General features: G+C 33.4%; 1 protein-coding gene across 1 annotated transcript; it reads left to right on the forward strand.

The window, feature by feature from the left end:
- Positions 1-244: 244 nt before the first annotated feature.
- On the forward strand, positions 245-10682 carry LOC131593470 (mitochondrial intermediate peptidase, mitochondrial). Its single transcript, XM_058865969.1, has 17 exons — positions 245-504; positions 586-667; positions 2776-2828; positions 3196-3250; positions 3477-3615; positions 3714-3768; positions 4031-4253; positions 4782-4877; positions 5902-6021; positions 6134-6259; positions 6343-6498; positions 6740-6856; positions 7817-7942; positions 8713-8780; positions 9445-9580; positions 9718-9883; positions 10075-10682. Exons 1-17 carry the CDS (start codon positions 329-331, stop codon positions 10344-10346), a joined length of 2166 nt encoding a protein of 721 aa, XP_058721952.1. The 5' UTR covers positions 245-328; the 3' UTR covers positions 10347-10682.
- The last annotated feature ends 1704 nt before the right edge of the window (positions 10683-12386 follow it).

Consider the following 12386-nt stretch of genomic DNA (forward strand, 5'->3'; position numbering starts at 1 on the left):
ATTTTTAAAATTATTTGAGAATAATCTTCAAAGATCATCTTCGTTGTCACTCAATGTCTCAATTTCTTAGATAAATGTTTTCATCTCTACTACGAAAATCACATTTCATCTCGGTTGAAAAAAGCCTTTCACCTGAGTTGGATATATTTAAAATTTCCAATAAATTACAATTAATTTTAAAAATTTTAAAATTACTGGTAAAATCTTCTAAAATTTTAAATTTTATAGTAAAATTTTCCAAAAATTTCAAAATTCCTGAATAAAAACGCCGTAGCCTAATTCCATTTTCAAGGTTCCGATCAAATCGAATGCTCGAAAACCAATAATCATGTTGTGGAGTACGGTTGCTCTCGCCGTTGCTCGGAGCAAAACCGTCCGGCACAATCTCACTCTCCTCCACCACCGCTACCGCCGCCGCAACTTCTCCACTACAGGTCTCTACGGTATCCCTCATTTGAAATCCCCAAACGGATTCCAATCTTTCGTAGATGAAGCCATTCAAAGGTATTCAATTCAATCATTCATTACTTGTTCTTATTCTAAACCTTTTCTGTTCAATTCTTCATATTTTGTTTTTGTTTTCAGGTCTGGAGAACTTGTTAGTTACATTTCTACCAAACCCTCAGCTTCCGAAATCATGCGAGCAATGGATGAGATTTCTAACACTGTAATCAATCCTTTTTATTCATTATAGTTTTTTTTTTCTTTTGAAATTGATTGGTTTTGAGTGAATTGATTATGTTAAATTGATTATAGGTTATGTTTGGACTGACAGTGGACAAAATTGATTTCTGTAGAATTGAATTTGGTAGAATTGATTTTAATATGATTGGGTTTACGATAATTGATTTATGTTTGGATACATTTATGTAAAAGTGAGATGAACAATAAATTTCAGTGTAAAAATCATCCAGAATCAATTTTAGAGGCAGAAGTTACAAATTCTAGCTTCAAGTAGAATCAATTCTGGAGGTAGAATCAATTCTACTTTTAAAAAATCAAACACCTCAAAATTATCCAGAATCAATTATTTTAAAATTTAGTGTGTTTGATTCTGCGATGAAAAAAATTGATTTGGAGTGAATTGATTATGTAAAATTGATTATGGATAAAAGTGAATTAAAGATAAAGTGATTTATGTTTGGAGAAATTCTCGCAAAAGTGAGTTGAACAACAAATTCCAGTGTAAAAATCACATTTGATCAAAAGCTACAAATCCTAGTTTCAAGTAGAATCAATTCTGCTCGAGATTATTGAAGGTATAGGCAGTATTAGTGTTAGCTTAGCATTGTAACTGACAGCTGTCAGTATTGATAGAATGTTACCTGCTATCACAAGTTTATCACTTGTGCTATATAATGCACAAGTGTTGATTGTAACTGTATTCATTCAATCAAATACAAATTCTGTTATAACAGAAAATGAAACTCTCTCTCTACCTTTCTATTTTCTCTAATATGGTATCAGAGCCCCTCCTACCCTCTCTCCTAAAGCCCCTCCTACCCTTCATGTTTTCTGTGATGCTGATTGGGCATCTGACCCTGATGATAGGCGTAGTACTTCTGGTGCTGCCATATTCTTTGGGTCTAATCTCATATCTTGGTGGTCTAAAAAGCAGCCTGTTGTGGCCAGATGTAGTACTGAGTCAGAATACAGAAGTCTTGCTCAGGCCACTGCTGATCTGCTCTGGATTCAGACATTACTTCTTGAACTCTGCATCACTACCAAACCCCCTGTGGTGTTATGTGACAATCAATCTGCTGTACTTCTGGCTCATAACCCTGTCCTTCACTCTAGAACTAAGCACATGGAGATTGACTTATTCTTTGTTAGAAAAAAAGTGTTGGCCAAGCAAATTCAGGTGGTGCATATTCCTGGTACTGACCAGCTTGCTGATGTTCTTACCAAGCCTCTAGCCTCTACAAAGTTTCTTGAGTTAATACACAAACAGTATTAGTGTTAGCTTAGCATTGTAACTGACAGCTGTCAGTATTGATAGAATGTTACCTGCTATCACAGGTTTATCACTTGTGCTATATAATGCACAAGTGTTGATTGTAACTGTATTCATTCAATCAAATACAAATTCTGTTATAACAGAAAATGAAACTCTCTCTCTACCTTTCTATTTTCTCTAATAGAGATCAACCAAACACGTCAAAATCAATTCTGGATGCCTCAAACGTGAAATCAAACATAGACTTAGACTTACGATAGTTAGAGTTTTTTTTTTGTGTAAATTGGTTATGCTCCATGCAAAGCTGCAAAGACTAATCCCTGAAACTTAATGGGACTAAGAAATGGGCGGCAAACTCTTTTCGGTAGTTTTAACGCCGCCCATGCCCAAGTTCGGGTTCAAACCCAAGACTTAGGTTAAACTAGAAGAAGCACGTCACATCTTAGATAGTTAATTAAGAGCTTAAGTGAGTTAATGAAAAGTAAGAGTATATTTGAAATTTGTTCATTAATTGATTAGTAGAAAAGGAGCTTAAAAGATATGGATATAGGAAGAAAGAAGAGTAGTATTTTTATTGTAGTTGTTACTATACAACCCGTATTCTTATCTGCTTCAAACAAGAAGCTGTTTTGAGTAGTTTTTTTAGAAATTTTTTTTTGGTGACAGATTTGTTTCTAAAAAGTGATTTTCCTTATGATAATCAAACACAATATAGTTCTGCTTATTTTCAAAGTTTTAAAAAATAATCTCTAAATTATTTGAACTCTTTTATACTATTTCGTTGCAATTACTTATGGTTTTCATTTTTGATTTTACAGGTTTGTTCTGTTGTTGACTCTGCTGAATTGTGTAGGCAAACCCATCCAAACAGGTCCTTTTTTATTTTTGTAGAATTTACTAGTATAATTTATGTAATTCTTTTGGAATAAAGACCTAAACTAATCTTGGAGAAAAAACACAGATCTATTTGGTCCCTGAGAAATAAAAGGTGTTAATTTGGCGATTCAAAATCTCATTTTTGATCAAATTAATCATTTTAGGATGATTTTAAGGGATATTTTAGTCCCAGTCAGAGACCATTTTGACTATCATTTGAGGTTTTTGTGGACTAAAGTTAAACGTTCCATTTCTTATAGGCGAAACAACTCTGCTTGCTTCTTTTTACTTAATTTATGCTTGTGTTTTCTTGTGTAGTGATTAACTTATAACTCATTTTTCTTTCTTATGTGATAAATCAGGGAGTTTGTTGAGGAGGCTGACAAGGCATCAATGAAAATTAATGAATATCTACATGTGAGGTGACCCGTGATTAATTTGTGTCAGGGATTTATTCATTTATTTGTATAACCAGATAAGTTTTAGTGGATTAAATTCTGAAACTTAAAAATTGAGTCAAAATTATAAGAAATTTAGAAGAGAAGGAGGAAAAAGGGAGCACAGACTCTTAAATAATATCAAACCATGTCAAAACTGAAGTTACGTAAATGTCGAATGAGTATTTCCTATGTTTGCTTTTTAGTATCTGAACACAAGTCATGATATCTATGATGCGGTGAAGAAAGCCGAGCAAGAATGTCATACGCTTTCTGAGGAAACTCAGAGGGGAGTTAAAAGTTTACGAGTTGACATGGAAAGGGGTGGAATTCATCTTTGCCCTGGTAACCATATTTCTCATAGTACCATGCTATATTCTCAGAAACAATGTAGGGAACCTTTTTCTTTGAAATCTTTTTTATATGAATCTCTTTGTTTGCAGAGAAATTAGATCGAGTAAACAAGCTAGATATTGAAATTTCTCATCTATGCAGAAAGTAAGTATGTTTATAACTGATATTTGTGAACTGTTTGATGTTTATTTTGCTTGTTTAAAAATTTGTTTTTATTTGAACTGATATTGAAATTGCTTGTTTCTTTGGCATCTGCGGGTAAACAGATTCCAGTACCGTGTAAAGAAGTTGTTGCATCATTATTCATTACTGTTGCTCTCAAAAGCATGTTATAACATGTTTGAAGTAGGTCTGCTTTTGCTGTGTTCTTGATCTGTTTGCATTTTCTTTTGTTTGACTTGATTAGGTACAATGAAAACATTATCATCGACCCAGGAACTGTTGATATATATCCTTCATCTCGCTTCCCCAAAAACTTGCATCATCTTGTCAAGCCTATCTATAAATCAAAACCTTCACTAACTAAGGATTTATTAGGGTCCAAGGACACCCTTAAAGAGAAAGGATTTCGAATTACAACAGATCCACGGACTCTCGATTCTGTGCTGCAGTTGTCGTCAGATGATGAGGTAGATTCAGTTCAACAATTTGAAAATTTACTTTGATATGTTAAATCTTGTAAGAAGCATTAAGAATTAAGCATAAGTATTGTTAAGGAGTTTCATGTAATTTAATGTGAATTAGAAAAGTATGTGGAATTGGAACCAGGATTTGGATCTTTTTAGTATTTCAATAACAGGATATGGCCGTGTAGAAGAGAGAAAAACAAAAATAATGAAAGTATATTGGTTTTTCAGTTCAAAGGTATTTTTGTCATTTAAAAATATTAACATTTTTCTCTTCTCACTTTCTATCCAATTAAATAATCGGGAAGAGAAAGACACTTCTCATCTATCTTTCCCTCTTTCTCTTCTATCAAAAATATATTAAATCTACTCTCTATCCTTTTTTTTCCACACTGTTTATCTCATATCACAACTAACTGGTGTTAGAGTAGTGATGAATATTGTAGGTTAGCTCAAACAAGCCTAAACAATAAACTCATAATTTATTTTTCCAGTTTGGCCTTGAATTGATATTTTGTTTTGTGTTTGAAGATAAGGAAAATGGTATATATACGAGGAAATTCTGTTCCACATGCAAATGTTGATGTCCTACAGAGGCTTATATCTGCTCGACATGAGCAAGCTCAGGTCTGAATATTTGGCACCCTGACTCTTTTTAAGCCAGTTGTTTGGTGCTGTAGCAGAAGGGTCTATACCGTCTGTTTTATTCATTCTTGTTACTGTTTGGTGTACATGATTTATAGATCCCAAGCATATATTGCTATATGGCCATAGCTATGCAAAAACATTTGATATTTTCTGTTTTATCCCTTTTATTTACGCTAAAAGAATAAAAAAGGATATGTTATCCTCTAAAAGATACAAAACAATGAATGCTGATAGAAAGTATAAAAAACGTTGTGTACTGTTGTGTAATTATGGTAGTGATTTGGTAAAACCTTTTCTACTAGTATTGTTGTTTGTTGATGATAATGAAACTGCCGACGAACTTTGGTATGACCGTCTTCATAATATGCTTGATGGTAGGGGGGTGTACTTGCAAACACTTTGACGATAAAGTCAGTGATGGTTGTAAGTGTGATGTGTAGGGTTTTAGAATAGTGTGTACCGGAGACTGAGTCCTTTTTTGACTTTATGGTTGGGTTTAGGGCCTAGAGGCCGTAGAACCTTCTGTGGGACAGCTGTCTCAGAGGGACAAGTATATTGAGATTCCGTAATATGGCATATGTAATTTTCGTGAGCTAGACAAGTTCATAGGCAGTCGATGCCATATTATGATTTTACATTTGACCTTGTCTTTTTTTACATTTTTACATTTGTTTTGAATTTGACCTTGATGATAACAAACTAATTATTGGATTTACAATAAAAACGAACCTTAGGAGTCAAGAGTCCACATTTTTTTATCAGCATTAGAAGAAAAATGAACCAACTCTACTAAAAACAAAAGAGTCTGTAATCACTTACCTAATTTGACATTTGTTTTAAGAATTATAAATAGGTTGGAGTGTTTGATCAAAATCTTGATAGAGTGCCATTTATGTTGACTTAAAAGTTAATAGTTTTCTCTGGTATTTTTTAGCAAAGCTTATTGCGTCTTCTATTTGGACTTTATTACTAATTGATTTTACCATTTGATAATTTGGTCCAGATAATGGGGTGTGGCTCTTATGCCGAACTTGCTGTTAAGCCCAATATGGCTTCATCGCCGAAAGTTGTAATGTCATTTTTACTTGAAATGAGCAAGATGGTTCAGGCAAAGTCTACAGAGGTATAAAATGTAGATTCCTGTTAGGAAATTTCTTGAGAGAAAAGAAACAATAGCCATATTGGCTTGTGCTTGTAACTGAAAAATTAATTTTATTTTTCCCGTACAATCTTAGGAGCTCAAGCTACTTACCAAATTCAAGAGAGAGAAATGTGGTCAGACTGGTGGAGATATAAGGCCGTGGGATGAAGCCTATTACACGACAATGATGAAATCTTCTGTTTATAAAGTGGATTCTTCGGTACAATACGATAAACCTGCATGTTTTTCATCATTAATACACCCAAGCTTGTTTTAAACATATATGCGAAAACACGTGTGCAGGTCGTAGCATCATATTTTTCTTTGTCAAACTGTATTGAGGGTTTGAAGGTTCTAGTGAAGTCATTGTTTGGTGTAATATGTCACAAAATCCCTCTTGCACCTGGTGAATCTTGGGATCCACAAGTGCTTAAACTGTGTCTTCATCATCCTGACGAGGTATTTAGTGTAGAAATCTAAGACTTGAAGTTAATTTGGATCCAACGGATAAAACTTTAAAGTGTTGGGATAGAAAAACTTTTAATATTAAATTTTGGTGTTAACAATCATCTTTTTTGTATGTGGGACCAATAATCTGATCCCCCTACATTTATTTTCAATTGTCACTGATGATTAATATCAACACTGTTATGCTTTTATTTATTCAGTTTTAAAGCACTGAGGCTCAAACTTATTTCAGGGTGACTTAGGATATCTCTACCTTGATTTGTACTCAAGAAAGGGAAAGTATCCCGGTTGTGCTCATTTTGCAATTAAAGGGGGTCGCAGAATTTCTCAAACAGAATACCAACTTCCTGTATGTGAAAATTTCTTCATGCCCTTGTGCCTTTTTTTTATCATTCAAATATGCAATGCCTTTTGGCTTGAGTTTTTATAATGATGTTATATTAGAGAAAATATAAGAGATACATTCCCAAGTAGAAAAACATGGTTTTAGAAATAGAGGAAAAAGAGAACATTTCATTAAGGTGCTTGTGACAAGCGACAACAATGCTTCATTTACATTAGGACATTCTTCTATCAAAATTTGGTTTGGTATAGAGGGGGCTAATTTAGCTAAACCACATGATGCAGAATTTCCATTTCTCCCAATATAAGAGTATCCAATAACATTAAAGTGGGCTTTTAACACAAACAGTTCATTAAAAACAGGGCGTGTAGGTATTAAGAAAGGAAGTTTCTCTCAAATGCGTAATGACATTTTTCGCATCTAACTTAAAAATACATCTGTTAAGACGCAAGTGTTTGGAGCGCTTAGATACATTTAATAAGAGACATATATTATGAGAACGGGGGGGGGGGGGGGGGGGGGTATTAGTACTGTTTAGATTGTCTTAGAGCTATGTATTACTCCCTTCATCCCTAATCTTCGGTCCTTCAAGATTTGAGCACACTTATTAAGAAATGATAAAGCTAGATAAGTTCTGACCATTTTATCCTTGATTTATTTGCTAAAAGTAAAATTTAATAAGTGCATGTTATTGGTTTTTGTAAGGATACAAAAGGAAAAACATCATTAATTGTATCTTTAGTTTTCTAAAAGAACCAACTTTTTGAGACAAAAAAAGAAGAAGCTTAAAGGATCAATGATTAGAGACAGAGGGAGGGAGTATTGTTCAATAAATGGGTTTTTCTTCCCGATATGTTTTTTTTCACAAACATCAGTGCTCATCTAAGCACACTTCACTAGTTTAATTGCTTTATAACTTTATTTACGGCAGCGGTAAACTGGTTCTTGATTCTGATAATTTTGTAGATTGTAGCTCTTGTTTGTAATTTTTCAGGTTCACGGAATCCATCAACTGTAAGGCTTAATCATTGGGAAGTGGAAACCTTATTTCACGAGTTTGGACATGCTCTTCATTCACTGCTTTCAAGAACGGTATTCTCTTGAATTTATCATGAGCAAATTTTAGATTTACAAAATGAGGATAACTATAATGTATGTAAAAATATAAGTTTTCAAAGTTACAAACTTTTTCTTTTCGAATATCTACAATTCATGTGTTGGTTTGAGTGGAAGAGGCTCTAATCCTGTAAGCATGTGGTCTTAGGTTTTATCCCATGATATCCATTTCTTCCCTATCGAGTGGGTAGATACTCTAGGAAACATAAAAACACACGATTGTCGTCAACAGTTTACAAAAGGGAAACTGCTTATTCTGATTGAAGGCCATATTGATAAATACATGTTTCCAGAATTATTAGGATTTTATGTTAAGCGAGTGATTTATTGAGGACATGCAATATTTGTTTCACTTTTTGTTTGCACCATTGACAATACTGATGTATGTGAAAAATGTGTCTACATTTTTGGTTTATCTCTATTAAACTTTTTATGCAACACTTCTTGAACATGTTCAATTATTAGTAACAACTAACATGTAACATACAGCAGCTCAATATCTTCTCGTCAGACATTCTAAAGATTTGCATATGATCATGATTTGGGAAAATAGAGTTGAACTTTTTTGACATTGTTTGAATGACTTTTGAAATAGTAATCATGAATTGTCTTGCAAATTACCAAAATATTTAGTGAACCAAATACCAGCACTAGCAATTAATGATGGTTACTTGATCATAGAATGTTTTGAAAAATGTTTACTGCTGTTACTTTTGTAATGTGATGCTGTCATTTTCTCATTGTAGGACTACCAACATTTTTCAGGCACAAGAACAGTTCTTGATTTTGCAGAAATACCATCCAACCTCTTCGAGTGAGTCAATTTTTCTATTGCTGAGATAATGAGCAGGATGCTGCAAGAAATAAGTCTTCACCCTAAGAGAAAGTAGCGAATAAAATATTGGGGCACATAAGAGAAAAAAATTAGTTTGGGCTTATCGCATAGCATAAACACTTATATTAATGTTTGGATACATTTATAAAATAACTTACAATATGCATTGTTTTAGCTTATTTCAACAAGTCCCTAAAATGGCTCATGAGTATTGAGTAGGTGTTTGACTAAGCTCTCTAAAATAAGCTAAGCCTGTATGTTTTTTTACCCAAATACACTGTATAAAATGTGGTTGATGATGGTACAGCGGAGAGACACAGTTGGAGTTTGAGAAAACTGAAATATTCAGGAACAAAAATAGGTTTTTTTAAGTCAACATTGTTAGAATCAAACTCATTTATTATTAGGATTTGAGTTAAAAATCATATCAGTTAGACACATAAACCACTAATTCAAATTCAACAATCATAAATGAGTTGAGGAAATCAAATCATATTTTTGGGTGTGGAACCTTGACAAGTGTTCTACATGAAATAGGAAAGAAATTGCTGTCAAATACATGCTATATAACCTCTTGTCTGCTGATGCTGTGGTATTGATTTGCTAGATTGTGATTGACTTGATATTTATTTCTGGTGCACAGATACTATGCATGGGATTATCGAGTTTTGAAAACATTTGCCAAACACTATTCAACCGGTGATGAAATCCCTCAGAAGCTGGTCGAGTCAATGCTGGGTGCCAAAAATATGTTTGCTGCAACTGATCTGCAACGTCAGGTGTTTTTCCATTTTGTTTTCTGTAGGCCTGTTTGGGAGAAGACTGGACAGTGTCTTATCTTAAGTCAACATCATATTATACCATAATTTTCTGTTTATGAAATAATAATCAACGTAACATAACTGTTTTCCGTCAGATCTTCTATGCCCTAGTTGACCAGACACTCTTTGGGGAGCAGCCACTCCCTCTTGGTGGTAGTAGTTCTGTTGTTGCAGACCTGAAAAGAAAACATACCAATCTGGAACATGTAGAAGGCACGCACTGGGAGTCCCGATTTAGTCATCTCCTTAATTATGGTGCAGGTGGGTATGAAATTTGAACTTCTTCTAATCCCTTGAGCTGTCTTGATTATTTCCGGTGTATTGAAATGTCAATAAGTTCATGTTTCATCATGTCAACATATGTTTCGATATGTCACTATTTAAAATTCTTCATTATTGGAATTTTGAATTATAGTCGATAATTCGTTATACCTGTTTTCTCTTTTGTGCAGGGTATTATAGCTACTTGTATGCCAAATGTTTTGCTGCAACCATATGGAAGAAGGTTTGCGAGGATGATCCGCTATCACCAATTGCAGGCAGTGCTATAAGAACGAAATTCTTACAGCATGGAGGAGCTAGAGAACCAGCTGCTATATTAAACGATTTAGTACCTGATAGTATATATAGGCATTATGATGGAGGGATCATCCCTGATATTTCAAGTCTATGCGAGGAAATGGAACTGATGGAAGAGCATCAGCCGAAAGCACATTTGTTGTGAGTTTTAAAGAAACCGTTGACAGGACGTGACTAGCACAGAGCAAAACGATATCAGTCACAGGAACACATTGAAAATGAAACTGGGAAAAGTTCGAGATCTCAATTTTCTCGTGATCAATTATAAGAAAAAACTCGCATTTTTTTGAATGCATTCTCGGCACAATTTCACATGCTTTCTCACATGAGAAGAAATAAATAATTTTTTTCACCTTGCATTTAAATCATAGGTTGAGTTGTAGTAAAGTTTTGCATATAATTTTTGGACCAGAGGTTGGAAATGTTAGTCACTCATTGTTTTTACTGTTACTTTACATAATTTATTCATATTGCTATTTTATTTTATCCTTACAATCTTAGTCTATAAATATCCTTCAAATCTTATACATGTGACACTAATCTTTATAAAGCTTGATCCTTCTTCTACCATCCAATGTCTTAGTTTCATGTGGTTGCATTTGTTGTTTGATTTTTTTTCTCATTTGCCAAAGAAAGACAACTAAAAAGGAGGTGATGGCTAAATTGGAAATTCACCAACAAAATTAAAGATTTTGCAATAGTTGTTTTTAAAGGGTTAAACATAATTTAGTTTTTTAAAAGATTTCTCAATAGACCCCATAGGTCTCTCACGCACCACCGAATTTGTAAAAATGTTTTTGTGCTTCCGTAGATACATCTCTAGAAGTATTTTTTTGTTTAACATTGTTTTGTTCAGCAGATGCACATACAGAATCTTCCGTAGATGCATCTACGCAAGTCTTAAAACATAGTAAATCTTGGTATTTTCCCAATTAATTAGGAAATTTCTAAATTAATTTCTCAATTAATTGAGAAAATCACATATTAATTAAGTTCATGGCATATACGGAAGCGTAGGATTTTACTAATTAATTGAGAAAATTCTAAATTAATTTCTCAAAATTGGGAAAATTCCAAATTAATTAAGTTCGTGGCATATACGGAAGCGTGAGATTTGAGAAAATTTCAAATTAATTTCTCCATTAATTAGAAAAATCTCACGCTTCTGTATATGTATCTACAGAAGGGGTTGAAACTTGAAAAGAGTGTTTCGTAGATGTATTTACGGAACATTTTGGTTTTTCTAATTAATTGGGAAAATCCCAACTTCCACTATGTTTTAACGCTTCCGTAGTTGCATCTACGGAAAAAATCAAAATTTTTTTAAAAAAAGGTGTTTTTGAAAATGCTTCTATGAAAACTGGAGCATTTTTAGAATTTCGCGCGATATATGACAAAGTTATGAGGTGCATTGAAAAATCGTCTTTTAACATGAATGAATTTTGTTTTTAGGATTTTTTTTTTTCATTCATCTAAAATTAACCATTGTTTTTAGTCCTTGTAAATTGAACAATTTGAATGTGGTTTTTCTAATATATTATCAAAGTTTTAGATCCTATTAATTATTTTAAACACTAAATAAAGAGAATGTTAAAATTAAAAGGTGTCTTTGAACTTTGATTAAATTGACAAGTGTTTAACTTGTATTCTTAATATAAACTTTGATTTCATTTTAATGATTTTTAATTCAATACATGTAAGACACTAGTCAATATTGTCTTATAAACAAAATTTATGATTTTTTCTTTACCCACCTCCACCTCTTTATGGGGGTCATCCCAGCGAAATCCCCAACTTACCCCTGCTTCGGAGATTCATCTCCGAAGTAATTTTTTTTTATATTTTTTTAGACTTCGGAAATGCATTTCCGAAAACACCAAAAAATTGGTGTTTTCGGAGATGCATTTCCGAAATGCATGATAGTAAATTGGGAAGTCTCTTAAATGATAGTAAATGTAGAACGAGTTGTAATCAACCTGATTTGAAATGTGGTAACACTCAGACGGTTACCTTCTAAGAAATGTGGTAACACTTTCCTACTTAAAAGCCTGCTCTCTCACCCATTTTTCTTCCAATCACATCCAAAATCATTTTCGATCTTTACTCTTTTCCTCTACTCACACATTTTCTCTCTCTTGTAACTGCTTTCATCACAATGTCTCTCCGCGGTCGAGGAAACCATCCC

This window comes from Vicia villosa, linkage group LG3 (assembly GCF_029867415.1).
Source record: "Vicia villosa cultivar HV-30 ecotype Madison, WI linkage group LG3, Vvil1.0, whole genome shotgun sequence".
In the NCBI taxonomy this organism is placed as follows: Eukaryota; Viridiplantae; Streptophyta; class Magnoliopsida; order Fabales; family Fabaceae; genus Vicia; species Vicia villosa.